This window comes from Megalops cyprinoides, chromosome 15 (assembly GCF_013368585.1).
Source record: "Megalops cyprinoides isolate fMegCyp1 chromosome 15, fMegCyp1.pri, whole genome shotgun sequence".
Lineage (NCBI taxonomy): Eukaryota > Metazoa > Chordata > Actinopteri > Elopiformes > Megalopidae > Megalops > Megalops cyprinoides.
Window position 1 is genome coordinate 24,802,808 of NC_050597.1, and position 27,190 is coordinate 24,829,997.

Consider the following 27,190-nt stretch of genomic DNA (forward strand, 5'->3'; position numbering starts at 1 on the left):
AACGGGCCCATTGTGTAGCTTCCTGGATTTGCAGTGGCACCCCCAGTGTTATTTTGGTCAGAAGAGAGAAAGTGCATGCGGAGTGCAGAGTGCTGTGTTCGTCTGAAGGCATGATAGAACTGCCAAACAATGACACCTGAGCTGCATGTGTCTTAAGCAGAAGGTTTGCATACAACCTGAAGGCTGATATGCAGTTTGGAGATGTGTGTGCATCTCTCATAAGATTTAAAAGCAGAAACAGTAAGCTTGAACTGTGGATGGTCTTGCATTGTGGATAATCTTGAATCTTGAAAATGTGTCAGCTTGCTCATGTTTGTTTAAATAGTTGGTTAATTTGATATGATGATGATCTGAAATAGCCCATCTGTACACTCTCCATCTTAATCATTTTATTTTTGGCTAACTACATAACTTGTAAACATCCGACACTCCTTTGGAAAGTTACGAGTATTTTATGACGAAACCTGAGTGTTATGAATAGCTGGTAATTCTGCAGGGTAGCTTTGTCAGCTGCAGTCTAGCAGATATCATCTGAGAGTAGATGGTCAGTTCAGTTAAGGTGTACTCGCCAAAACCACCTGTCACTCATCCCTCTCTTCCCCTCACTGTTGCACTTCACACCTCCACCCTCCGGCCTTCACAACCTCTCCACCTTTGTCCTGCACTATTTCTCTCTCTTCCTCCCTCCCTCCTTCCCTCTCTCTCTGTCTGGCTCTCACGGGCACACCCCGCCCCAGCACCGAATATGTACCCAGCTTCAACCCAAGTGTGCTGAAGGACTCCGCCCTCTCCACTCACAAGCCAATCGAGGTCAAAGGTCCAGGCGGCAAGGCCACTATAATCCACGCCCAGTACAACACCCCCATTAGCATGTACTCCCAGGACGCCATCATGGATGCCATAGCTGGTCAGTCCCAGGCCAGGGGCAGCGAGTTGTCCAGGTAAGAGAACCCCCCCCACTCTCCCCCCTGTGCACACCCCCCACCCCGCCTCCTTGAACCTGCATGACCTTGCCAACCCTTTTACTCTGCTGGCCGTGCTAGGCTGGGCGTGTGCTAGGCAGCTCTACGCTGGAGAAGGCTAAAGAACATTGCAGTTATGTTTTTTAAAATGTTTTTTAAGTTTTTTTTCAGATTAATGTCAGATTTTTGTTCATGATGCATCAAAAACAGAATAGAGGTGCATGTGAACTTAGTCCACCGTGCAACCCTGTTTGTGAAGGTTGTTTTTTTCCTGTTGAGTCGCATTTCACGATGCAGTGGGAACCCCTGTTTGTTTCGTGGTGTCAAGCCATTGTGCGGTATGAGGGATTCAGGGTGCTGTCCACAGTGGAAAAGGAGGGTATTCTCATAGGAAAGGAGTCAGTGTAGAATGAGATGGCCTTGGCAACACACAGGGGTCAGTGAATTGTGTATGAAACCTTTCATCCATCCATCCATCCATCCATTATCCATCCATCCATCCATCCATTCATTAATTAATTCATCCATTTATTCATTCATTAATTTATTTAATACTGAAAGTGATTTGTGCTGTTCAACATCATGACAATGCTTGTATCTGTCTGAGTAGCCTGTAATGTTGTGCAGTTACAGTGAACCAACACACAGGTTTGTGATTATACCACACACACTGTGCCTGTGATCTCTTAATCACACTCGCCTCCTCCTCCAATGTCCCACCTTATTCCCTCTCTTCTGTCCTTATGTGCTGAAATAATCATTCTTCACAGAGGTGTTGTACTTAATACACACCTGAAACACCTTTAACTCTTACATATAGCCTTTAAACTACAGGGCACACATTGACAGTAACTGTGTTGTTCAGAACTGGTCTAAATTGGTCCTGTTTTTTTCCAACGTCCACTGCCATGACAGTACTGAATTACTGTACAAAAGAGACTGCAGTTATATGATTCCCTCAATGCCTGACCTCTGTATTAATGCCTTGTGTCTTCATAAGATTCAAGATTCAAGATTCAAGAACTTTATTTGTCACATACACAGTGAAGTGAAATGTAAAACTGGTCCAACTCCCTAGACTGTGCAAAATAGAAGATATAAAAATAAATTAGATAAAACAGATAAAATAGAGAAAAGGAAAAAAATATGTATCATAAGAATAAAAACTAGAAAGTACCAGGTGCAGGTAGTACCGAGTGCAGGAAAGTAACAACCACATCATCAAGTCCTGAGTTTGTGTTCAGGATTAGTCTTATCCTTGGTTTCAAGAAATATTTGTATGTCTGTAATGTCAGCACCGACATACATATTTGTGTATGTATGGATACTTGAAGATATGCACATGTGTATAGTATGCATGATTATGTTCAGTGGTTTGTGTGCCCCGCGACCGAAGATGTTCCACTCCATTTTTTTTTCAGCAATATTGTACCGTTTTGAGTTGGTGTTGCTAGGTGTTGGAGGGTCAAATGAGGGAGGGTGGGAGTGGCTAGCCCGAGCTCAGTACCACGTCTACGTGCATAGCGCTCACGTCTGCTTTTCCTTCTCTCATCCTGTCCTCAACCCGCCCCACTGCTCCACCTGCCTCTCCCCTGCCGCTTGTCCCCTCCCCTTTATCTGTGGCCCCGCCCCCTGCCCGCCCATATTGGGGGGCTGCTTGATCATGGGACTCCCCCAGCGGTGAAGTCCCTACCAACGGCTCTCCCCTGGCGTAAGTAGACCTGATTGCTGTGTGAGATGAGCGCGGCGCCCTGGCCTGCGTCTCTCTCGCTCTGTCTCTCCCTCTCTGTCTCCGCCTCACACCCTCACCTCCCCCTGCCTGCTCAACCCCACCCAAAACTCCCCCCTCTGTAACGCTCCCACCCCAGACACCGCCTGCGGAAGCCCTGTCCAGGCCTGTCTATCGTAGGGGCCCCTGTCGTCGTCATGGAGTGTGTATGGATTCGAGTTTTGGTAACTTGGTGTACACTTCCACCCCCAATGCAGTGATGACATCACGGAGTTCAGAGGTTGCTTTCGTTGGGAGTCAGATCCATCACAGTCAATGGTTGCCTCAGTGGCTGTGAGAAGAGGATGTACACTTGGTGTAGCTGTTCGGAACTGATACCAGCCGAAGTTTCCTGAAGGCTGATGTAGTGGCGTAGAGGAGCCATTTTTGTGAGAACAAAAGACCCAATATTTGTCCAGGCAGAACCTGAATAATCTTTGCCATCTGCTTTTTACCCTTTTCTCAAGTTTCGGGTTAATGTCAGAAGGCTCAGAAGCGTCCTGAGCTTTTGCCAGTTACTTTCACTGCATTCCGCATCCTGTCCAATTTGCACTCAGTCAATAGCCTGTGAAGGGAGCCTTTTAGTCTCTTCAGTGGAACATGCTGCTCCAACCCTGCAGAGACAAGCGCTCACTGAGGGCCTTTTCAGCATCTGAAAAGAGCCTTATCAGTGCTTAAGGTTTCCCTGTATTCATTCCATGGAGCCTTTACATTGAAAGGCATTTCATGCAGGTTGTGAATAAGGCATCACTGCTCTGAAGCACCATTGTTACCATTTGTGCTGTCTGATTCATTACCACGAGCAGTAAGGACTACATTTGCAATAAGGCAAAGACTTAGCGGCAAAGGCTTCTTATACCAGTGTGGTAAACTTCAACCAAGACGTATGGACTATCTGAACAGTTGAGCTCAGGACATGTCAGAGGAGAGGCCTGGGAGATGAAACTGGAGCATACATTCATACATGGCATCGCAGCCAAATTGAAATACTAGACTACTGTGCAGTTCCTTATCTACAAGCCAGATGCCACAGTGCCCAATACATGTAGGGCATATTGCTGACCAGTCCAGTGCTGCAAGATATACCAAGAACCAATACTAGTTCATTTGTGGATAGAAATGTTCCAGAAATGTTCTGAGATCCGTCACCTTCCTGTTAAAGAAATGTTTGTGTGGCTTGTGATGAAATGTACAACACTGTCAAGATATGCACTGTCAAGTGCAGGGGTAGTGCTTCACAAACAAGCTTGTGTACTTACAATCAGTATAACAGAGAACTGCTTAGCCACGTTTTGATCGTAGCTTGTGTGGATACTCATTTGGAGGATGATACCTGTATGAGGATCACTCTCTTGGTCCTTCTGCCTTAAAATTGTTTCATGCAAATAACCATTCAAGTATTCAAGTGTTCAAGCCAGAATGCTACGTTTAGAAATGGTAGAATTCCTTAGTCCTGCCATTTTGGAGTTCCTTCTGCTTCCTTAGATGGAAAGATAGCAATTACTTAAAGAATGCATGGGTATTTCAGTCTGAACTGTCCTGTTCTTGAGTGTTGAGTCCCACCTTTTATGAGCCATTCACTGAAATGTCTGGTGGTTGTATTTTGGACAGTCAGGAATACGTCATTTTTTAAATGTGTATTCAGGATGAATGGTTTTCATACCCTGAAATCATATTTATATTGTGGGACTTCTCTTAGGAATTAAAGATAAGAAATAATGCACTGCCAGGTCACACAAGTTAGCTACTTAGTTGTTGTTCCTTTCACTTTCTAGAAGGTAAAACTCTAATGCTAATGAGTAGGCTGTCACAGACACAGGCTGACACAGACAGTTTGATTACTCCAGCCCTGACTCAGCTCATTTCAGTGTTTGCAAAAAAATCCATTAGCTTAACTGACTGATGACAAACGTCGTAAACTAAGGATGGAAAACTATCGAGAGAGAAAGCAATGGAATATTCCAGAGCCATAGCCCCAGGAGGTGGAGAGATGGCAGCACTGGGGGGGGAACAGGGGCAGGAAGGGGGCAGTGCAGCTGTGGCTCCTCCCACAGTCCGCCCCAGAACACGGTGGAGGGGGCCCACTGACGCCATGCGACTCTCTCTGTGGTTGCAGTACTCTCCCAGTTAAAGATCCTCTCGTAGACAGTGCCTCCCCAGTCTATCAGGCTGTGATCAAGACGGATGAGAAGGACCAGGAGCTCTCTGAGTGGGCCCGCCGCGCTGCCCAGCTGCAGTCCAAATCCTTCCGCATCCTCGCCCACGTCACGGGCACCGAGTACCGTGAGTACCCATCCCTGCACTGTATAGGTCTAAACAGCGGCCATAACCCTTATCACTTGTTCCCAAACATTGTGAAATATACAACAATAAGCCACTGACACTGGTGACATAACAACACATATATGTTGTTGTTGTTATATGTTCTCTGAAAACCACATGTTATAAACTGGATTATGATATTTACCATTTATTTTGTATGCTTAACAATAACAGTTAGGATACATTTAATGAAGTGTTATAAGATACATAAGGCCCCCTTCAGGTAAAGTGTTACAAAAAAATAAATGCCAAAAGTCTAAAAGATAGACACTGTTTAGGACGAATACATAGAATGCAACTGTTTCTTATTCTGAATTTATATCACAGTATTGAATTTCAAGTCCTTTTTAAACATTACCTTAGAAAGGCTGTTAAAATGAGTTGAACTATGAATAATTCTGAAAAAAGTAAGTACCCCCATTTGCTGATGGCTTTTTCTTTTTCCTCCTTCCTTTAGTGCAAGACCCAGATGAGGAAGCTCTGAGGAGATCAAGGTAGGCAGCTAGCAGCAGCTACGGTGGCCTTTGAGGGACATACAATCTGTCAGCACACCAGGCTGAGAACCAAGCAGATTTACTGCTTTTAAATAGCTGAAGCTGCAGGTGAGGGAAGCTCTGGAAGGACCGTCGAGGTACCTCAGCGCCCCCTGCCTGTAGGTCTCAGCTCCACACCATCTGTGCTCAAATTGAAGGGTTGGAATGTGATTCCTGTGCCGTAGAATTGGAGTGAGGGGTGAAAGGAGGTGTCGGGGTGCTTTGGAGCCTCTCACATAGACCCAGTGTCCTTGGCGACAGCCCTAACAAGCTGGCCGCAGACCTCTGTCGGCAGTTAGTCAAATCAGGCCTCCTCCCACCTGCCCCTTATCTCCCCATCACTGAGGACTGATGACCACGGACCAGTCACTGACATCATACTCAGTGCGCTGACACCACACACTGCTCACTAACACACAGAGAGAATACAAACTCAATAACCACAGAGTTTATCATAATAACCGTAAGTCATCCCATTAATGGAATGACCACCTAATGCTGCATTCCCACAAGAGGTTTATTATGGATGACAGAGGAGTATCATGTTCCTTTCTGATATGTGCTTATATTTTCATGCTGCCTTAATGTTACTTTTGCCTTCACAGTATGGCATACAAGCGGAACATACTTCATAAGGCTCCAAAATGTACAGACACCAGTTGGTGTGGCGTTTGTTAAGGCTGCCACTGAGGCATTTGAAGTCGTCCCCCTCGAGAGACACCAAAGCGCCCATGACACATGCCAAACCCCACTGATCTCTGGCAGGGGAGTGGAGGCCACAGTCCCTAACCCGCTTTCTTTCCCCTCTTTCTCTTGTCTTTTTCTCTCTCTTTCCTTCCCTTTCCTTTCTCTCTTTCTTCATGCCACAGGGAAAGGTTTGAAACAGAAGCTAAAGGCCCACGTTTTGCTAAATTGAAAAACTGGCACCACGGCCTGTCGGCACAAATCCTTAACATACAGGAATAGCCGCTCTCAAGCGACAGGCTGTCAGACCCGAGCAGTCTGAGAGGCAGAGCAGGTGTAGGAGTAAGGTGTAAAAGAGGAGTATTTAGTGACTGGAATGTGAGTTAGAGTGGTAGAATAGCACATGAGTTTGAGACATGGAAAGTTTCTTTGAGCGCTTGCCGTTCACTAATATGTGCCATGCGTACGTCTCAGGACACATATCCCTTCGCCACTGCAATTAAGTGCACAGTTCTTTTCATTTTTTTGTTTTTTTTTCCTTTCTCTGCTGAGCCTAAATCAAAAGTCACTGTTACTGTACAAAAGGTTGTATTTACCTGTTAAATAGTACACTTAAATATAATTATTTTAACTGTGAATAAAAACAATACCACTTTAAACCAACCGAACAAAAAGAGAGACTTGTCAGCTTTTTCCTTTATTTGCTGTCAGAATGCACCTCGAAGTGAACGACTCAGGTCTGCAAGAAAGTGGCAGCTGGGTGCCTTTTCAAAATGGCTGCCCTTTTTCATGGAGAAGCATTCTGGGCCTCAACAGCATTTCATGGTGAAAAGGCCATAGGAGAGCAAATTGAATATGAACAAACCCCAAATTAATGCACAGCAGGCCCCCTGACATTGGCATGGGGTCTGAGATGATAGGATCAATCTTTGCATTAAACGCTTGAGCTCATCAGACCAAGGGGAATTGGGTAGACCCCATGGCTGGTAAATTAAAAGACATTGCATCTCTTTATGTCTAAACAATGGGCAGACCTGAGGGTGATGCTGATAACAACACCGGCTATCTCCTTTCTTGGAGACCTGAGGGGAAAATTGATCAGATCAATTCAATATCACCTTGCCAGGGAATGTGAGATTTTGGGAAATGGTTTACAATTGGCAGACCAATGAATTCATAAGACATTGTAATAACTAAATATTCCCAAAAATATATTCTCAGATAACACTAGGTCCTCCTGTAGTGTCTGGTTGGGCAGATGTGATCCTTCAAATGCTGGCAGCCACATAAAGATGAATGGCTGACTGATAAAAGTGGGGTGTGACAGAATACCTGTGTGTTTTTTTTTTTTTGATTATTTCATTCGTGGATTATTGCATAGAGCCTCAGACTACAGGAAATTGCACAAGCCCGGTTGCTTCTCAGAAAGGAATTTGTGGAGAGAGTAAAGCTTTTTTAGCCCAGAGAGAGTAAGGAATTAGAGAATCAATAATGGCCTTTTCCGCCAAGAGGGAGAAGTGCCACGGTTTAGCTGGACTGTGCCGGCATTAATTAGGGAAACCAGCACCCCAGCTCCCCGACACACTCATCTTTAGAAAGATTTAAAGAAAAGCTCGGCCTGCAACAGATGGCCTGTTCCTGAGAACAGGACTGCAGCTGCGATCGCTTATTATTAGACTTTCTGTTTTGCTTCACCTGCCTGACTAAGAGCAGTGTGTCATCTTTAGTTCCCTCCAAAACAAGGCTCTTAACAGTTTTAAAACATAATGCCAGATGCTTTTTATTTGCCCTTTGAGTGAGGGACTGGGTTATTTGCAGTACAGATCAGAAACTTCTGTTTTAACTGGAAGCTGGCATGTTTTGTTTGAAACACTTTCTTAACTGTAACATGGCACCCAAAAGAGCCATCTTAAAGGGTGGGCAGACAAAAGAAGACAGTGTCTTCTCTTTCTTCTGAACATGTTTTGGGGAGCACTGCTCTTACCATTCACATAATGTTGCTTTACAGTAGGTATGTAGTTAATTACATTCTCTCAACGCTGAGGGGGACATGTCCCCCTGTCCCCCCCTAAATTTACACCCGTGAGTCTGTGGTCTTCTGCACATTCAAATCCCGACACACCAGCTTGAGTTCAGACACCTAAAACCTGACCTAGTTTCCTCTCACAGTCTGGAAACTCATCTCGCCATCGATATTCTCACAGGTTGCCTGGGAAGGATTGTATTTTAACCCTGTCTTTGGCAGGTGGAACCAGGCCCAGCTTTAGAGTCGGTGTAGATGAGAACTTTTGACCAGGCCCAATAAACATTTCAGTCCAGGAAAAAAATTCTGCCTGGCCCATGCTTTTTAATGCCAGTTTGGGGCTCCTATTACACTAGTTATCCCCTGCCCCCCCCCCCCCCCCCCTACACACACACACACACACATACAATTTAGGGAGCTGTAGTTGATCCTTGAAAGACAGTTATTTTTGTCCCTAAATAACATTCAGAGGTTTACTGATGTTTTACTTTTGTTCATCAGTCTTATTTTGTGTGCAAAAGCAGTTGTTTGGAGCCTGTGACCAATGTGCGACTGTCATGGGCGCACGTAGCTTTCCACTCAACACCATTACACGCACCAAGGAGTGGAATCTGTGTGGAATGTTGCTAGGACAGTGTTGGGTAAACGTTCTCAGTGCAGGACTTTGATCTACTCCACACACACCTTTCATTCTTTTTTTTTTGGCGGAGCAAGGGGCTTGAATGAGGTCTTTGTGGTCTAGGGTAGAGGTAGGGCTTGCTAAACATCAGCCAGATGAGAGATGGAGCAGGTTAGCGGAGGACGAGCTCATCCTTATGCGGCACTGTTTGCGCTAAAGAAACTGCAGTAAGTCGCTGGGACAAGAGTTTCAGATGGAGACCAGCAGTGTTGCCTTGGCTGAAGGAGCGCATTGTCCTTGGAACAATGAGCAATTGTGTCATAAGCAACACTACACATTTTAATGGGTGTTTGACAGCTTCAAAGGCTGTGAGAAAGTTCATGTGAATTTTTGGGGCGAATAGAAATCAGGTTTCGTCATTGTAAGAAGCAGAGACGCCCTGAGTGTTGGACTCAGGTGGAAAAGCTTTCATGGCTGTTTCACCCCTGGTGAAGCTAGTCTCAGACGGAGGTCACTGAACCGCTCCAGAAAAGACATCTGTTGTACAGTAGCTTCAGAGAATAACTGAAAAAATAATAAACTATATGAAAGGTTTGTGAGGGTGCTCCCCCTAGAGGAAGTGCAGGTGCTGAGTGGTCTTCCATTGCATTATTTACTTGGTGTAACAGCACTGCTGAATTTTTTTTAACAATTCCAGCTTTGCGCCTTCCATCCATAACCTCATTTCCATGCTAGTCATATACGTGTAGCTGAATCAACAACATAATCAAGCAAGCTTAGTACAACTAGATCAAATAACAGTTTGTCTAATTCACGTAATTATTTCATTCTCAATTCTAACATGAAATTTCAATAGCATCCATAATATAATGTAATGTAAATTTAATATTCATACATAATTTAGATTTGGTGATATTACGCATTTGAATATGTATATGTCAGAGTAGGTCAAAAACATTGCTAATATAACATATAAAGCAGACTTTAATAATACATAAAGTTATAACATATAATGCACAGTATAGATGGAGAGGGTTTCCCACCAGTGGAGCCCTGTGTTAGTAAGCCAGAATGGAGGTCCCTGACGGCAGAGAGCAGAGGAACACATGTGGAAGACAAGGATAAAGGAAGAAATATGTGGCCATTACTCCATACTCACACTGAGAGAGAGAGATAACATACACAAATGAACCAATCTGTGAGTAGTGAGAGTCTGCGAAGCTGTTTCCAAAGACCTGAAAGGTAATTCTGCTTGTCTGTTTTTTTCACATAGGGAAATTGTGTTAGGCCTGCTGTGGGCTGATTTGTATGGATTAATGGCATTTTTCGGTTGGATACCACTGCTAACAGCCCTCTTCTCTCTGCTTTATACCCCCCCTGCCCTCCTCACTACCCCCCACTCCCTTACCCTAGTTCTACTTTGCAAGAGACCCCATCCCAACCACCCCTCCACCCCAAGGCCTGCATGCATTGCATGCTGGGAAGAGAGTGTATGTGCTTGTTTGTATGTATAGTTCACCCCCCTCTCCCTCTCTCCATTCATCTCTCCTCTTAACCCAGACCCCTCCCTCCTCCCACACACAGACGCCTTCATTCCAGGCTTCAGATCCATTCCTCCATCTGTTTTTCTTCTTCTTTTCTTCTTCGTCTTCTTCCTCTTCCTCTTCTACTTCCCCTCCCATTATAGACCGGGCACACCAAAAAAAATAAAACAATAAAATAAACAACCCAAAAAAACCACAGCTGTCTTACCACCACGTCTCCACAGATCACTCCATAGCCACTCAGTAGTTGCCACCTCTTCCTGATCCATCCTGAGCAGCAGTTGAGATGAGACTGGGCCTCAAGTCTCTGACAGTGAGCGGGGCAAGGGTGCGACCTGGCCATCTGTGGCTTTTTATTTCCAAAAAGGGAATCTTGTGCTCAGCAAACCGAACGATACAGGGAGACTGCTTTGCCTTCTCTGCGCCGATTATAAATAAGTTTGAGTACATTTCATGGCTTTTGCTGTGCTCTTCGCTGGAGCCTGGGGGAGTGTTAAAGATGTGTTGGAGTTAGTGCTGGTTTTTATGTGTGGCTTCTGTGTCGGAGGACTGTGTGATTTCAGAGCTAGGCACTTGGCTGTCCCAGTGCATCAGAGTGTGGTATGTGCGGTTTCTGTAGGCCTGTTAAAGTGCAGCCCAGAGTTTTTTCTGAGGGATTTTACCACATGTCCGTGATTTTGAGGGCAGGTTTGGCTAGATCAGAGGCCAGATCACCTTTACATTAATGTAATGTGTAACGTCATGTAAAGCACTATAAGGCAAAACAGAATATAAACTGTGGGAGGACAAAGTAATGCTAATTAAAGTAATGGCAAGAAGGGCTGGTGTATGAATATAACATTCTTAAGTTTAGTACAGGCCTGTGCGACATTCACTGGGATGGCATGGTGCAGAATCTATGTAGTGGGAAGCAGTGTATCTGTTGTGACCTGTGAGTTGCTGTTACAACAGTGACACACTGCCCCTCAGTGCAGTGTGTCCTCTGACTGTGATTGGCTGATTGGCAGAAGCTCCTGGTGTAGGGCGGGCTCAGCTCTGTGTTCTGATGTGTGTGCATGTCTGCGTGTGTCTTCTCCCTGGTCGCTCCATGTGTACCCTTTCTTTCCTTCTGAGTCCCACATTTGCCTCCTCTCCCCCTGCTCTTCAATGCTGTCCTTCACTTTCATATCTCATTTAACTTCCATTAACCTGCCTGACAACTCATGCCCCTCCCTCCCATCAAGCCATACCCCTAATAAAGCTTATGGCTTGAACCAATGGATTGAGAACATATTTCCGATGCTTTTTTTCTGCTAAGAAGTTAAGTTCAGAATGGAATCTCTGCTGCATGCGCTAAGTCAGATGGTGATGAGTGATTTCATGAGCTGTGCCTAGCTAGCCTTTGTTTCCTGCACAGAGCTGTCCATGCAAACATGAGTCCGGCTCCATGCACAGCCAGTGCTTTTTTTGGGCCACGGTGCATCCCGGCGCATCCAAAAACTCAACACCAATTCCCAGCATTAGCGTTAGCCACCAGTCACCCGCCCCCCAAAGTCGCCTCTAATTCCCAACGTGAAGTGCTCCTTGCCTCCCCTCTCCCCTCTCCCCTGCTTGTTTGTTGGTTATCACATTTGCATGCTTTGGACTCTAACCTCCCTTGGTCTGTACACCCCTCCCCCACACCTCCTTCCACACTCTGTGTCAGTATTTGTCAGCCTGGCTTTTAAGGAGTGTACAGAAAATTCTGGTGAACAGTTGCGAGAGGTGCCAGGTTTCTTGCACACCATGCTACACTAACCCCTGGGAGAGGACAATTTCCCTATGTGGATGAACGTGCCAAGCAGACATTGCCAGCAGGGGGTGATGCAGGTTTCATCTAAAGCCTTGTCATGCACCTTGTATTTTCCCTTCCCTCGGTTCCTTGCTCCACTCTGCCCTTCTCTGACCCTGGGATGATATCTCAATAAACTTTCCCTGTTGCAGTGGCTGAGAAAGAGAGAAATGGCTTCTACTTATGTGTTTCTAGACCTACAAACCAAGTATGTAGGTACAGTTTGTTGAAAAGGGTAGTACAGCTATGAAATTAAAAGCATGTTTGTGAGGTATACTCCTTAACATCTTTCTCCCCTTCCCTTTCCTCTCTCATGTCTCACTCTATCTCTCTTTCTTTCCTCTCCTTTGTTTTCTTCTTGACCTGAGCTACGAGAGGTTGGCTTTCAAAGCACAAAATAGTAGCTGTTTTATAGGTAGTAATTTTGTAATATATTTAATATTTAATATGTAAATGAAACATTTCTCGACCAATATTCACATCTCATAAGGGTACAGTACATCAATTTGTATGCACCAGGATGTACATTTCATATTGTTACCAGCCACAGTCAAAATGTTGGCTTTGTGCTTTGCAATTGCAATTCTTTTGAAAAACAAAGTCGCTTAGAATTTCAGTCTTGGTTATGATGGATTGAGTTTTGTGGGACAACCTCGCTTGTACTCAGAAATCCTTCTGTGTGTCTCTGTGATCTGTGTTTAAGTGTGTTTTCAAGTAGGGTACAAGCTGTCCCCAGTTATGCTCAGCTGGCTGTCTCTGCTACACTAGGTGCACAGTTTCAGCATCTACATGCAGTGGGAAACATGGTGTAGATGTACCAGACAGTGCAGGTCGTTCGTAGCTGCCTTAGTAACGTGCACCAGATGAAAAGTTTAAAATGATTGCCGTTAAGTACATCACAAGAAGCTGTGTCCTCCTCTGGCGGTTGATTTAGGATGCTGCGTAGTGGGTGATTACAAGACTCTGTGCTTTGTGCGACCGTGTTTCTCTTGTGTCCTTGTCCTCAGCCTCGGAGTCTGTCTTCTCTCTGTCCGCTGTCAGCTGTACTTAAGGTGCCTGGTCTCCCAACTCCCCTGCCACGTGGCACACAACTCCACACGTGCATGAGCACACGCTAACCTCACTGGTTTGACACAGAAGGTGATGAAGGGACAAGCCAGCAACCTCCATCCCCTGACTGCTCTGCTCCTGGTACCACAGTGACATTTTGTCTGCCTCTGTCTGCACATGAGGTGGTGTAGGGGGGTGGGGGGCTGATGTCGCAGGCTGAAATAAAAGGGCCCGAAGGAAAGTATTGCACCCCCCACAGCACCCACCCCTCCCTTTTGGAAACATGATCCATCATTCCACCACAAGTGCAGTCAAGTCAGTGGTCAGAAAGCAGCTCAGGAGTGGAGGTCCTGGCTAGTGGGGAGGGTCAAACAGTTGGTCCACCAGGCCTGCTGCTGCTAGGTGCCTGTCCCCTCCTCTTTCTCTCTACCTGGGCCCCTCCTCTGGTCCACTCCACTCCCCTCTCCGAAAGAAGAAACCGAAGAACGAGAGGAAAGTGGCCCCTCTCCAATGAGTGAATGTGACTACAAGGATCTGAATTTTGAAGAAGAACCAAGAGCTTTGAAGACTTTTTTGTGTTTGTTTTCGCGTTTCAAAGGCACCTGGGCCATGTTGACGGCTGCCAGTTTCTGTTGGTTCTTGGTATATTCTGTGTTTAACCCTTTCATCGGCAGGATTGGAAAGCTGAGAGCTGCTATGCTACACAGGGCTCGCTCCCTCTCTCAGGTTTCATTACTTGGTTGATAAACGAGCGATGTACTTGATTAAGAGAAAACAGATAGATAAAACGAATGCCTCAGCTCCAATAACCTGGAACCCAGTCTGAGCTCCCTCTCTGCACTCTCCCAGTCCAAGGACGTGATTGATTGAGCCTTCCAGCCTGGACGCAGTCAATTAAATAGCCTCTTTGCGAAAAATCGATTCCTTAGTAGCTGCTGGAGACTTGCCGTTTCCAATTAATGGAAAAATGCTCGACAGGGCCCCCGGAGTCTCCCAGACCTCTCCCATAACTCACCCTTAATCGATAGATCCTTGGCCTCCCTGTCTCGGTTTCCCTTACAGAGTAAGGTTGCATCAGTATTGTGTTGGGTTTTCTGCCCCCCCCCCCCCAACATAAGGGTTTCTATAAAGATTTAAAATCAGTGTATGCATTTGCTGCACCCTGAGTTTTATCCCTTGATATTAAAAGATCATGAAGCAATGATCTTCGCTAATCCCACTTTTACCCTCTCCGGTCTGTTCCTGATGGATATCCTTGCATTGGGTTGTGCAGTACTGAAGCTCTGTGTTTGCATGAGAGTGAATGGAATGTCTTGCCTGACTCATTGCAGACATTTTAACTCTCTGAAATATATATACACTGTCTGTGTCTGCTGGATATGTATATATATTTGCTTCAAGATATTGACTTCTCTTTTCCATTGCGACCTAACCTCTTATCCAGTACTCCTATTGAGCATGCTCCAGTCTCCACAAGCCCCACACCTGCTTCTCTGCCTGCTGCTGCTGCTGCTGTTGCTGCTGCTTCGCCCAATCAACCCGCCTCTGAGCCGCAGGCCCTAGCCAATCAGGCGCCGCCATCTCCTCCTGCTGTCCAGACTCCGGTGCCTGACCCTGTAGCCCCCGCCCCAGAGAGGTAAAGCTGTGTGAATTGGGTTTGGGCTGGTTGGACATCAATGGCCCCGCGCCCCCAAGTCCCAAAAATAACTGTTATATTGTTACTTTGGTTTGTATGTGTGTGAGTCTTCTGTCTGCCAATGCTGTATAAGTTTCATGTATCATTATCCAGATGCTGTATCACATTTGTCAGTATCTAATAAGGATTTTGAAGCTGAATTGATTGAGAAATTTTGCACCATTTTACCAAGCACCCCTGTAAGGGGTGTGAAAAATAAGCAAATTAAGATACAATTAAGACAAATGTAGGGTTGTTGTGGGTGTTGATTGACAGCATCTACATGTGAGAATGTACCAAGCCTCAAAGGTGAGTTGTCATGGAGAAATTTTGGTGGAAACAGATCCGGGTCTTTTTGCACCAAAACAGAGCTAAACACATTCGCTTATGAAACGCTTGCAAATACAGAGAGCTGGACTATCAGAAACCTGTGTCAGAACAGAGAGCCTAACTGTGGCGGTAGGACTTTCCACACTGACTCAATTAACCCTTTAACTTATGTTACTCATTTACCATTCATGATAATACATGTGTGATAATATTGTTATTTGCCATCGTTAACACTAAAATGATTTGTCTATCGCTGCTAGCATGGCTGTCACTGCAGCTGCCAGCCCTCATAGGAAAGTTTAGCCAGAGTAGCGCAGCTCCTCGTGCGGTCCTTGAGGACGCATACATCCCTGTACTCCAACAAAACAACTTTCCTGTTTTGCAGTCATTGTCCTTTGAATTCAGCCATCAGCACCTGTGATCGGTGTTGTCTGAGCTCAGTGGGATTTGTGTAACCGTCCGTTTTGTGCAGCGCTGTGGAATTGTGATTGAGTCATGTGACCGGTAACGGTTGCCTGTGCGGTTGAAAGTTTCTGTTCTGGCTTCAAGCAAGGTACGAACGTACAAAAGTTGAAAGGCTTAGAAATATAAGCGCTGAAGGATCTCCTGCTTAGGGGCAGATAAAGCCCCATGATAGTCATATAAGCTGTTATGTATGCAGCAGCAATCTGAGTCTGCTTCTGTTTTAAAGCCAGTTGAATGTTGTGAAGTACATTAAACGTTGTTTGCTCATGTGGACCAATCATACTCTTTTTTTCCTCCCCCCCATGTGATCCTTAATGTATACAGCCAATCAGAGTCAACTCCAGCCTGCTGCAGCTCCGCCTCCCATAAAGTTCCAGCATCCAGTGCTGCTGCCTGTCTGTGCTGCTCATCATGTCAGCAGTTCTCTCCTTCCAGGCCACCAGAGGGCGATGCAGAGCAGCCTTCTGTTCTGAGAGGAGCTGGGGGAGGTCAAGGAGCAGGGCTACATATCCCATACACCCTTGTGCTGCCATCTGCACATGCTCAGAAGCCTCACACAGACCATCTATTGGTCTAGCAGGCTCCCAATCATATTATTGACCAATCAGTACATTGAATTATGTTGCAGTGTTTAATGATCACTGCATTTGGCCTCCTATGTTATAACGCAGATGGGACAAACAATCCGTGGTGTAAAGGGGGGTGGGTCTGTGGCCTGCTCCCTGTCTGAGACCCCCTAGCTCAATCCCCAAATACCCCCACAGGTGACCTAACTCTCCCCTGTCCTCCGCAGCAAACCTGTGCCCCCAAAGCCGGCGGCCCCTGTGGCTCCCGCGGCCCCCGCGGCCCCTGCGGGACCCCGTCACCTGTCACTTGCCGCCTCCACTATTTCTACAGCTCTCTCTGCGCAGTCTAGGTACAGCTGTCACTCAAGCTTCCCCCTCCCACCCCCTCCCTCTATTGGTCAAGAGAAGGCCAGGCCACACCCCCTAGCATTCATAGACCTGCTTAGAGGTTATCAGGCCCTACACTGGATGCCCAGAGGGGACCAGTCATGGTTGGGGGGACAGGGTTGGGGTGTTACTGGAAGGTTGGTGGGATCATTTGGAGCTGACTGAATTCTACTGGTGTGAGATCCTTATTGTGACAGAGGTAGCTGATGAGTTTGTGATGTGTTGCCTTTGTTGAAAAATGGCAGTGGAGGAGAGTTTCTATAAGAGTTTCTACAAATATTTAAAATCAGCATATGCATTTGCTGCACCCTGGACATATGTAAGGGTATCCTCATCAGCCAAAATGGTGGATCCGTAAACATGTTGAACATAACAAGGCAAACAAGGACATTCACAGTAACGAAGTCACTTAGCAGCCCTTTTTCATACTCTTTTCATGAAGAGCAGGAACTGTCATGATATGCTTACCAACATTGCTTCACAATTGTAGGCTGTAGATTTTGATAGAAAGTCAAGGTGTGTGGGGTTTTTTTCTGTAAGGGGAAGGGGTGGGTGAAGAGTGACTGGAGGAGACTGAGCCTTGAACCATCTCTCACGCCTCTCTTGTTGACTCTCGTTAAGAAACAATGTTAGTAAGCCAGGGCCGCCACCCACCTCGGCACTGGAGGCCCTGAAAATCACTCCCGTCTTCCGCACCAGAACTCTGCCCAAACGAGTGCGCCCCCTGCCCTCGGGGAAGCCCAAGCAGCTGAGGTACAGCACGTCTGGACAGACTGACGCAGTGACGGACTGTGTGACGGACACAGTGGCGTGCAGAGACGCCGGGGAAGCTGGGATAGTGGATGGGGGGGCACCATGGAGGCAGAGGGGGAATCAAACAAATCACGGAAGGAACTGCAAACAAATTTGTTCCCTTCTACGCTGACTACAGGGGCATGGAGTGGTTGTTAAAAGGTAGAAGTAACAGGTTTGGAGGGTGTACTGCAGTAACCTTGTGTTCCAGGAAGGAAAGGAAGCTGGCAGTGCCCTGTAAACAAGGCATAGAACCTTGTGCCATAACTTTAGTGTTGGACAGTGGTATCAGCTGGACATCCATGTGTTACTGGTTAATATTGTAGTTCATGCTGTAATTGCTTAATTGGAGCCACTTGAAGAGTGGAGCCACTGGAGAAACTTGAATCACTCATTACACCAGGTGTCAATCACCTATCGACTAAGATGTACCTCTAAAACCTTCTGGACCGTGGCTCTCCAGGCCAAGCAATGGACACCTCTACCCATGAACTCCAGAACAGTGTGTGCTAGCAGTCTGCCAAAGGTCTTTCCTGCATTTGTACTGATTGAACCCGGTTCATGCTATACTGAGATAGTACAGGATATCCTATGATCACGTGTTGCTCTACACAGCCTAGCAAAAGGTTACATCATTATGGCCTGGGATCTCCATTACTCCGATATTATGTGTCAAAAATCCGTAGCAGTGTGTTGGATTTGCTGTACTACTTCATAGTTTGAGGCTTGTCCTGGCTGTTAATGTACGGTATGAGCCTAGTGTTATCACCAAGGTGCTATGTAATGTTGCTGACTGTCAATATCCAGCCTCTCAGATTAAAAACAGGTAGCACACTAATGCTTTTGAAGGAAGCTGTCTTCTGTGTTGTGCAGTATGTGTGGCTGAAGCTCCAAATGGTGCATTGTTTTTGGTTCACTCTAAAGTACAGAGCAGCAAGGACTGTTATGCCAATGCTTTCACCTGTAGGGTGCGCCAGAGAGCTGTGATAGTCTTGCAGGGGTTAGGCAGTGCTAATTCTGGTAGTGTGTGACTTCTGTCTAAGCTGGACTGGAGAGTTTGTCATTTTTTCCTACTAATTGCACTTTTCACCCTCCACCGATGTGTTCTCACAGTATTAATAAGTCTGAGTTCTGTCCTCAACCTCCACCTGATGTGAACAAGATGTTTAACTTCACGTTTGAGTCGACCTCACCTTGCTGGGTCAGCCTACATTTGATCGGAAGCGCGGGTCATTCTGATTCACAGGCCTCACTCGGCCGCAGCATGCCAAACCTCACTTGCGCGTGTCTGCCGTCCTCGCCCCGCCCGCAGCGTCGGCCTCACCGCGGAATGCGTCTTTTAGGAAAAACCTCCACACCTCGGAGGTGAAGGATTGCAGTTCAGTGACAGCACACGTGTGACACAGCCGTCCGCCCGTGGGATGGCAGTAAAGCGGTATTGGGTCCTCTATCCCACGCTCACCCTCACTCCCTCTGCACGTCACTGCTGACCTGCATGTCCACAGACAGGGCATGACTAATACTGACCAGGGGACGTGTGTGTGCGGGGTGGGGGGGGGGGGGTTGACTTACTGTGGCGTGATACTTCAGGAGCCATACAGGGGAGGTTCAGTACAGTGTGCTTATTGTGCCTACACAAGGAGTACCTATCTACGCTGGGGAAGATGCATTTAGACCAGACACCTGTTTTAATGGCTGCCGCGATGGTTCGGGTGTGTGATTGCTGGTTTCTTTCCATATTTGTAAAATCTGATTGCTTCCTTGGCTTAGAAGTAAAGATAAATGTATCCGCAAACATCCCGAAGAGGTGGAAGTTAACCAGATGCTTCAGTAAGAATTTCAAAAACGTGAAAAGATGCAATTGAATTGTTTTAGCTTTGTCTGTCTCGCTGAAGTTGAGACATTCTGCAACTGCAAAACGTCATGTTTGTTCGCAACATTGACATTGTACATGTTGTTTTCATTGTTCATTTCACACAGCCATACTGTGTAATTATACATCGAGTCAACGGAGTCATCATTAACCAAGGCCATTAATGCCTCACCCAGGTTTTTTTAGGCAGTGCTAAAGCTTTGAGGATTACATACATACATTCTAAGTCATAATAAAGAAGAGAGATATATTTTTCATGTCTATTTTTTTTTATTGTTTATTTCTTCGTTTAGCTGTCGTGGCATTTGGATTTTGTTTTTAAGACATTACTGCTTCAGTTAATCAAATCAATCACACCCATGGTTTTTCATTTGCGTGTTATTTTCCTGTTATTTATCATTGTAGGCTTATAGCACTCATCCATACCAAGTGACAGAATGCAGGGAATTAGGGGTGGGGGAGTTGAAGTGTATTTCCACTGACTGCATGTGTGTGGTGTAAGAGAAGCGGTCTCTCAGTTGCCCGGTTCATTGGCCCCCTGTGTGACCCTAGTACTGCCAAACGGGGTCAGCCGGTGACCCCTTAGGGCCTGCCAATTGCCATGAATGTGTGTCGAGATGAAAAACTGTTCAAAACAAAAATGTTGACAAACTTTGAGAATGTGCCACTTTGGGAATGTGTGAGTGTGTGTATACGGTTGCGTTTGTACCAGGACAAGCACACGCATTATGAATTATCTTACTGTCGTATTATTCCAGGGTCTCAGGCTGCAGTGTCCACACCAGCCCAGTTGGGGGCATTCAAGCAGTGCCCCATAAGTTATCGCAGTGCCTCATAAGTTAAGCTCTGCGTCAACAATACAGAGAGGCGGGGTTGGTCTCGGCAGGGTGTGTTTTGATTGAGTCAGACAGGGTGAGATGCCCCACTGCTACCACCTGTTCCTATGTGCAGTCCCCTACCCCACCCCCACCAGTTGCTGCTGTAACGCTTATGCTCTGGGTAGGGACAGTAAATGGGTTCTGTACCAACACCCCATAACATGCCCTGTACCCTCTGACCTCCAGTCACAACCCTTTTCACTCATTTTGTCACCCAGATGTGGGAGGGAGGTCACTGAGGCAGCAGTACAGACAGGCCTCCCAGCTGAGCACAGAGCACATTAGAGCACTGCCCCTGTAGAGTGGACCCACTGCACCGTTCACAGTCCCTGCTGCAGAAGAACCATATACAGAAAACACAGCCTCAGGCTGCAAAAGATACAGCTCTGCACCGTGAAACTGTCTGGATGCCAACACCCTTACAAAATACAAATACAAAATGCCATACAGACACATCTTGCTAAGACTTCTGTAGGCAAAGTGCTTCATCTATCATCAAGAGGAGCTTGATTATTCAACTAGCAATACGTATGAGCTGTGTACACTGTGGAGGCCACAGCGGTAGCAGCAAAGCAAAGACATGCACTAATCAGAATGTTGCATTGCAGCATATTAACTGAGGAGATTAAATTTTTGAAGTAAAAATTCCAACACGTGAGCAGATTCTGAGCATATTGTTGGGTGTGGAGGCAGGACTGGAGGAGAGCTGCCCGGCCAGGGCTGGATCTGGAAGGTCTCCCACATCACCCTTCCTGATAGGCGTGACTGTGACAATATGGTCAGCAATCGTGACAAATCAGTGAGAACGCTGTATATGGTTTTTCTGCCTGTAGTAGTGTGTTCATCCCTTTCCCTCCAAGCGTATTTCAAGGCCTCGCCGTCATTAACCACCGACCTTTCTCTCTGTTGCATTGTAGCTTCAACAGGCAGGCTACCTCTGGTTACAGCTCCCAGTACAAAACCTCCATTTCCAGGTACAGATGTGGGCCGGTTCTTCCGGATTACACTCCTATTAGCGTCTGGGTAGCCACGTAGCATAGCGTAACCCTTTCACACCTGGAATAACCCATCTGTTTTTCTTCTCTGTTCTAGCTCAGTGTGTGATCTAAGGACCGTGCTCATGCTTTCACTATATTTGTCTAACATACAGCATTTTAACCCCCTTCTCCTATATGTATGTAATTATATATATATTTTTTTCTTTTAAATCCTGTCTCTTTACAAAATCCCTTGTTTCAAGTAGACTGAGTGTGAGTTACTCTGCCACGTCTGAGGCTCTCTGTTCTAACACTGTGTTTCGATACCAGGCTGTTACTCTCTGTGGGTTTTCCGCTATATTAAACCCCTCCCCCCCTCACTAACGTTTGCGCAAAAAGTGTCTGGGAAAGGGAGGAGTCCAGGTAAAGCGCTGCACCTGGATTTCTAACCAGGGAGGAGGCGGCGGAAGGTTTTCCTATCGGCCCCAGGTTTGAGCTGTATGTTGTCTGCTGTCGATCTGTGGATTCAGTTCCCATGGACTTCTGTCCCTCTGTGTCTCCCTAATCTTGATTGTGAGAGATTGCCTGTTTAATTTCCATTGATAAAAAAAATGATTTGTAAAAATAATTTCAGTGTTAATTTTAACTGAATGAAACTGTAAGGCAATGTCTCAGCTTATGGCTGAGAGGAAGTGTAGAGATTAATGGAAGTGGAACGGATAAGACAGGAGCTGAGAACGCACTCTGTTCTCTGTGATGTCACTCAGCTCCCTGTCCATCTCCCACAGAGGTTACCCTCAGGCCCCGCCCGTGCAGCACAGCTCCATCCAGATTCCCGTGGGGGCTCCCCCTCCCAAAGTGGTCAGCACTGCCACCATCATGCCTACACACTACCCTGCAGCTCCAGGTAGCTACACTAGTTGGTGCTGTAGAGAGCAGTAATGGGTGTTCCAGCAGCCAGCTACTTGAGTGGTGTGTGTGTGTGTGTGTGTGTGTGTGTATGTGTGTGCGCGCGCGCGTGTGTGTGTGTGTGTGTGTGTGTGTGTGTGTGTGTGTGTGTGTGCGTGTGTGTGTGCGCGCGTGTGCGTGTGTGTGTGTATGTGTGTGTGTGATTTGAGGGAATAAAACCCAAGCCATTTATAAAGCTGTCTCATAGGGGCCATTAACTTAGCCTGTTTGGTGCAGATAACTCAACACTTTCCTCGGTATTCAATGCGCAATGTTTAAGAACTTCTTGAACTTACTTTGGAAACATTTATTTCAAGTTAATGTTTTAGAGTAGTCTAATAATAAAAATAGTAACCTGTTGGTGATTGAAACTATTGACACTGAAAGTACAGTGGTGCCCTTAAAGGTACAGCTCCCAGGAAGTGCTCTTCTCTGTGTTGTAGCTCCGGCCCCAGCACCTGTCCATATTCCTGCTCCGGCTCCTCTCCCTGCTGCCCCGGCAGCATCCAGCAGGCCACCCTGGGTCACTGATGACACTTTTGCCCAAAAATTCGACCCTGGCAAGACCACCACCACCACCACCATCAAAATGCAGCCCCTCCCCCAGGCTGCTCCCCCTCCCCCGGCCTACATACCCAACCCTTTGCAGGCACCTCCTGCTCCAGCCCCTGCTTACAACCCTGCCCCGCCCTTCAACCCCGCCCCACTCGCCTTCCCGCCAGTAGCCCGTGGGGTGGCACAGAGGGCGGAGCGTTTCGCTGCTAGCAGCCGGACACCACTGTGCGCGGCATGCAACAATGTCATCAGGTAACAGCTCCTCCTGTGATGGGTGGTCAGAATTGCAAAAGAAAGCAGGCTCATATTGGAATCCACCATTGACCCTATCTCCTTTGTAAACTGTTACGCAGTGATTATATTGAACAGATGCAGTTTTGAAGGAAGAGGCCAAAGAATACACCTAATTAATCACCTGAGATAAACGCAAAGTCCCAAGTATATAGTACTATAGTTTTACTTTCCCTCATTTGGTAATAGGTTGAGTTATGCCTTGAAATTGATTAATTTTAGGGAGACCGTCCTTGGAGTCATTGCAGCAGTTTATCTTGTCAGATGGTGTGTGAGGGAGGGAAGGGTTGTGAACATCACTATGGTTTCCGTGGCTCTCAGGGGGCCCTTCCTGGTGGCGCTGGGGCGGTCCTGGCACCCGGAGGAGTTCAATTGCCACTACTGCCACACCTCGCTGGCGGATGTCAGCTTCGTGGAGGAGCAAAGCGCCGTGTACTGCGAGGCTTGCTACGGGGAGTTCTTCGCCCCCACCTGCGCCCGCTGCAACACCAAGATCATGGGGGTGAGTCTAGCACCCGCAGCCACCCCCCCCAACGCTGGCAACACCTTGCTGGGCATGGTCACGGTTCAAATCGTACCAGCCGAGAAAATGATTACCTTATTTGGTTCTAAGGTTGAAAGGGCTGTGGTCAACATGTTAAAACAGCAGCTGTTGAGCTGCTCTGAATCAGAGTGCATGCTGGGAAAAATGATATTTGTAACACAGTGTTCCCTCTGACCTCCGCAGGAAGTGATGCACGCCCTGAGGCAGACGTGGCACACCACCTGCTTCGTGTGCGCCGCCTGCGGGAAGCCTTTTGGGAACAGCCTCTTCCACATGGAGGACGGAGAGCCTTATTGCGAGAAAGGTACCGTTCCACTGTGCTGCTCCACATCCTGACCCGCCCCTGTCCTCTACAGCATGGCCCAGGCCACTGATTCCCAACACAATCCTCAACCTTGTTACTTCCTTCCCATCCCTCTGCTGCACCAAACTTAGTCCAAGACAGTGAACTCTCTGCATTTTGCATGGAACCTGTTGTCCCTTCATTACAGACATCAAAGTTTCATTACTTAAAATTATTACAAAAGGTTGGATGAACTCTTTGGTTGGATTGGGAAGAAAGGCAGAGTACTGAGTCTGCCATGTAAAATAGGCTCAGGTTACACTGACTCAGTTGTCTGAGTTTATTGGATGACATCACCAGAGCACAGGAAGTACCAAAACAGGAGGAACCCATATCCATATTTCAGGAAAACATATGCTAATGCTGGAAATAATGGGACCAATAATTCTGTTTATTTGTTTACACCTGTACGTGTTTCATAGCCATTGTAATTGGGTGTATTTTTTCCTAATCCCATGTTTCCCTACAGGGGTGTTAACAGCAAAGTTGTGAGTGTTTGATTTTTGATTGTCCTTGTGTGTCTTCCCAGACTACATTGCCCTCTTCAGTACTAAGTGCCATGGCTGTGACTTCCCAGTGGAGGCTGGAGACAAGTTTATTGAAGCACTTGGTCACACCTGGCATGATACCTGCTTTGTCTGTGCGGTAAGTGCAGTGCCTCCTCCTCTACACTAGGGTGCAACGTCACCATTGAGTCACAGCCTGCTGGAAGCTTAATAAGGAATTCCCTATGTGTAAAGGCTAAGTCTGAGGAAGATGGCTAATGCTTCTCACAAAAAAGAACAGAAGGAACAAACTTACTAAATACTTACTGAACACTAACAGTTTTATTAACACAAATTGACAATTAACAAGCATTCACTTTCTAGGGGACAGGTGATGGCTCTCCTTCACACTAAGAGCCAGTACAAACCAGACAGGGAAAAACTCTGGCACATTCAAATGATATGAGTGTACTGGTCAGATCAAAAAAGAGGCACAGCTTTAATGGGTGGGAGGTGACACAGAGGCATTTTCTGAACTGGTGAAACAGAGCCAATCTGAACAGCTAAGACAGAGGCATTCTCTGAACAGGAGACAAGGGCTCCCTCTGAATAAGTGAGACAGGGGCACTCTCTCAATGGGTGATCTGTCTGATGCAGGTGTGCCACATCAACCTGGAGGGTCAGCCATTCTACTCCAAGAAGGACAAGCCCCTGTGCAAGAAGCACGCCCACGCCATCAATGTATAGACACTGCGAGTGGGCGCAGGAAAGGGTGGTGGGCACCGGCAGAACTTCCTGACAAAGAATGAGTGTCACAGAGGGGGGAAGACCTCAGTGTCAGGCAGGGCCCCACCACCCACAATGCAATGGACAACGGCGATGACCACAGCGATGACAACGACAACACCGACGGAGACGACAGAGAAGAGACGAACGAGAAAAGGCCTGATGAATTACTCTCAAGTATAACATCATAAGGGACTAGTTTTATTTATTGATACTGGATAATAATAAACGTAATAATAAAAGTATCAGCTGCACTAGTATTTGTGCACATAAATTTTGGGGAACCGTGGTCACCAGAGAAATGTGGTTTAATTAAATGCTAATTAAATGTGAAAACTCAGTTCAGCAACAACCAAAATATTTTGGAATCTCTTCTTTGGAATATTAATTACACATTGACACATGTTCTCTGGAATTTCTCATAAACAGTTCCAGATTGGTTCATTGAAAACAAACTTGTTTTGTACATTTTGTTGATGTCATAGCTGCCATTTCTTAGTAGCTATCTAGATGAGGCTGTAAGTTTAAACAAGGAAATGTCAGCTTGTACACATCATATGGTAATCAAAGGCTTGTTGAATGAGCAAAAGTTAGTAAATTGAAGGGCAAAATATCTTGGTCCAAAGCTGAATGAGACATTTACAAAAAAATTGGACAAATTCTTGAATGATATCTGGGATGCTACGTATCTAGAAATTCATCAACTTTTTTTAGCAAATATTATCTTTCTTCCATACATAAAAAACATAAATACATTAACAGTTTACAAAGGTAGATTATACCGTAAATCAATCATTATATTTTAAAAAGAGAAGACTGTTTTATAATACTATCTATATAGTTTGCTGTTCTTTCATGCTGTTACCACATAATTTAAGCAGACTTAAGGGCTGTAGAAAACAATGATAAATATATATATATATATATATTTAAAGAAATATAATAATATATTGACTTCCATGCTACAAAATTATAAAGATGGGGGCTTTACTTTTTAAGAGCTCTATGTTCAGTATTTACATGTGTGAAAACTAAACCTGACTTTCAGAATCTTAATTTCTGAAGAATTCATAATGATAAACACTATGAGAGTTTATTTATTGTTTATTATATTTTTATTTAGTTTACTTTTTTGTGTTCTTTTGTTTTTTGTTTCTTGTTTTTTTTTTTTTTGCAAAAACTCCTATGGAAATAAGACACTGTGTTGTGAATCCTTGTCAAGCTCTTTAAATCTGACTTAATGGGGGTGAAAAGGGGGGTGGGTGTTTGACTGTTATGGCAATGTGGAGGTACCTGAGTGAAGAATCAGAGGGATGGGTGCAAGAGAGGGACACTGTGTTGTTGGGTAGATTCCATAGAAGGGCACTGCTTAAGGTGGATCACTGCACTGATATCTGTGACCCTGAAAAGACTTACAGGCATTTTAACTCATATTCTTTCTTGCTCTTATTGGTTGGAGGAGAACCTCAGTCAGTTGGTTTTCTGGTGTATGTATTTCAACACAGAGTAACAGCTTGCCTGTCACAGGCAACCAAGCAACCTGTGGAATTATGGGAACATTTTTGCAAAACATAGGGTTGCAGTACATAAAGGTGTGCCTTAAGACCTTGTGGAATAGATCTTTGTATTAAATCATCCTAAATATCTTTGTTTCTTCACCCCTACAGGCTAAAATATTCCCAGTAAAACTCCAGATAAGCAGTGCTCTCCTGCTCCCTTGGTGCTTTGCCAGCATGTGGACTGAGGTCTGCTTCAGTCTCATGCTGGTATAGTCGTTTTCATTTAAGAATTTATTTTCTACATTTTGCTCTCTTCTCTCTGTGTGTGGGTGTATGTGTGAGTGTGTGCGTGTTTACACAATCTGTCTGCATGATGTTAAATGGGGAGTTAGTTTTGGGCAAATATGCGCAAGTGTGGGGGTACAGATGACAAATAGAAAGAAGCACATTGCACATAATCTATGTAATGTTAATTGAGTAG

At 45.8% G+C, this 27,190-nt stretch overlaps 1 protein-coding gene across 11 annotated transcripts in view; it reads left to right on the plus strand.

Moving 5' to 3' along the window:
• Positions 1–25,938, plus strand: part of ldb3a (LIM domain binding 3a) — a 62,395-nt gene extending 36,457 nt beyond the window's left edge. For 3 of the 11 annotated variants that reach the window (XM_036546225.1, XM_036546224.1, XM_036546223.1), the window contains 11 exons: positions 738–941; positions 2,641–2,673; positions 4,847–5,013; positions 5,510–5,546; positions 14,760–14,951; positions 22,047–22,165; positions 22,650–23,013; positions 23,374–23,554; positions 23,780–23,900; positions 24,469–24,584; positions 25,082–25,938. In XM_036546225.1, the coding sequence (XP_036402118.1) occupies positions 738–941; positions 2,641–2,673; positions 4,847–5,013; positions 5,510–5,546; positions 14,760–14,951; positions 22,047–22,165; positions 22,650–23,013; positions 23,374–23,554; positions 23,780–23,900; positions 24,469–24,584; positions 25,082–25,171 (1,624 nt within the window). In that variant the 3' untranslated portion in view covers positions 25,172–25,938. Of the gene's footprint in view, positions 1–737; positions 942–2,640; positions 2,674–4,846; positions 5,014–5,509; positions 5,547–6,454; positions 7,151–14,759; positions 14,952–21,198; positions 21,256–22,046; positions 22,166–22,649; positions 23,014–23,373; positions 23,555–23,779; positions 23,901–24,468; positions 24,585–25,081 lie in introns of those variants that run through there. The other 8 variants (XM_036546227.1, XM_036546226.1, XM_036546228.1 and 5 more) reach the window with 8 other exon arrangements.
• The last annotated feature ends 1,252 nt before the right edge of the window (positions 25,939–27,190 follow it).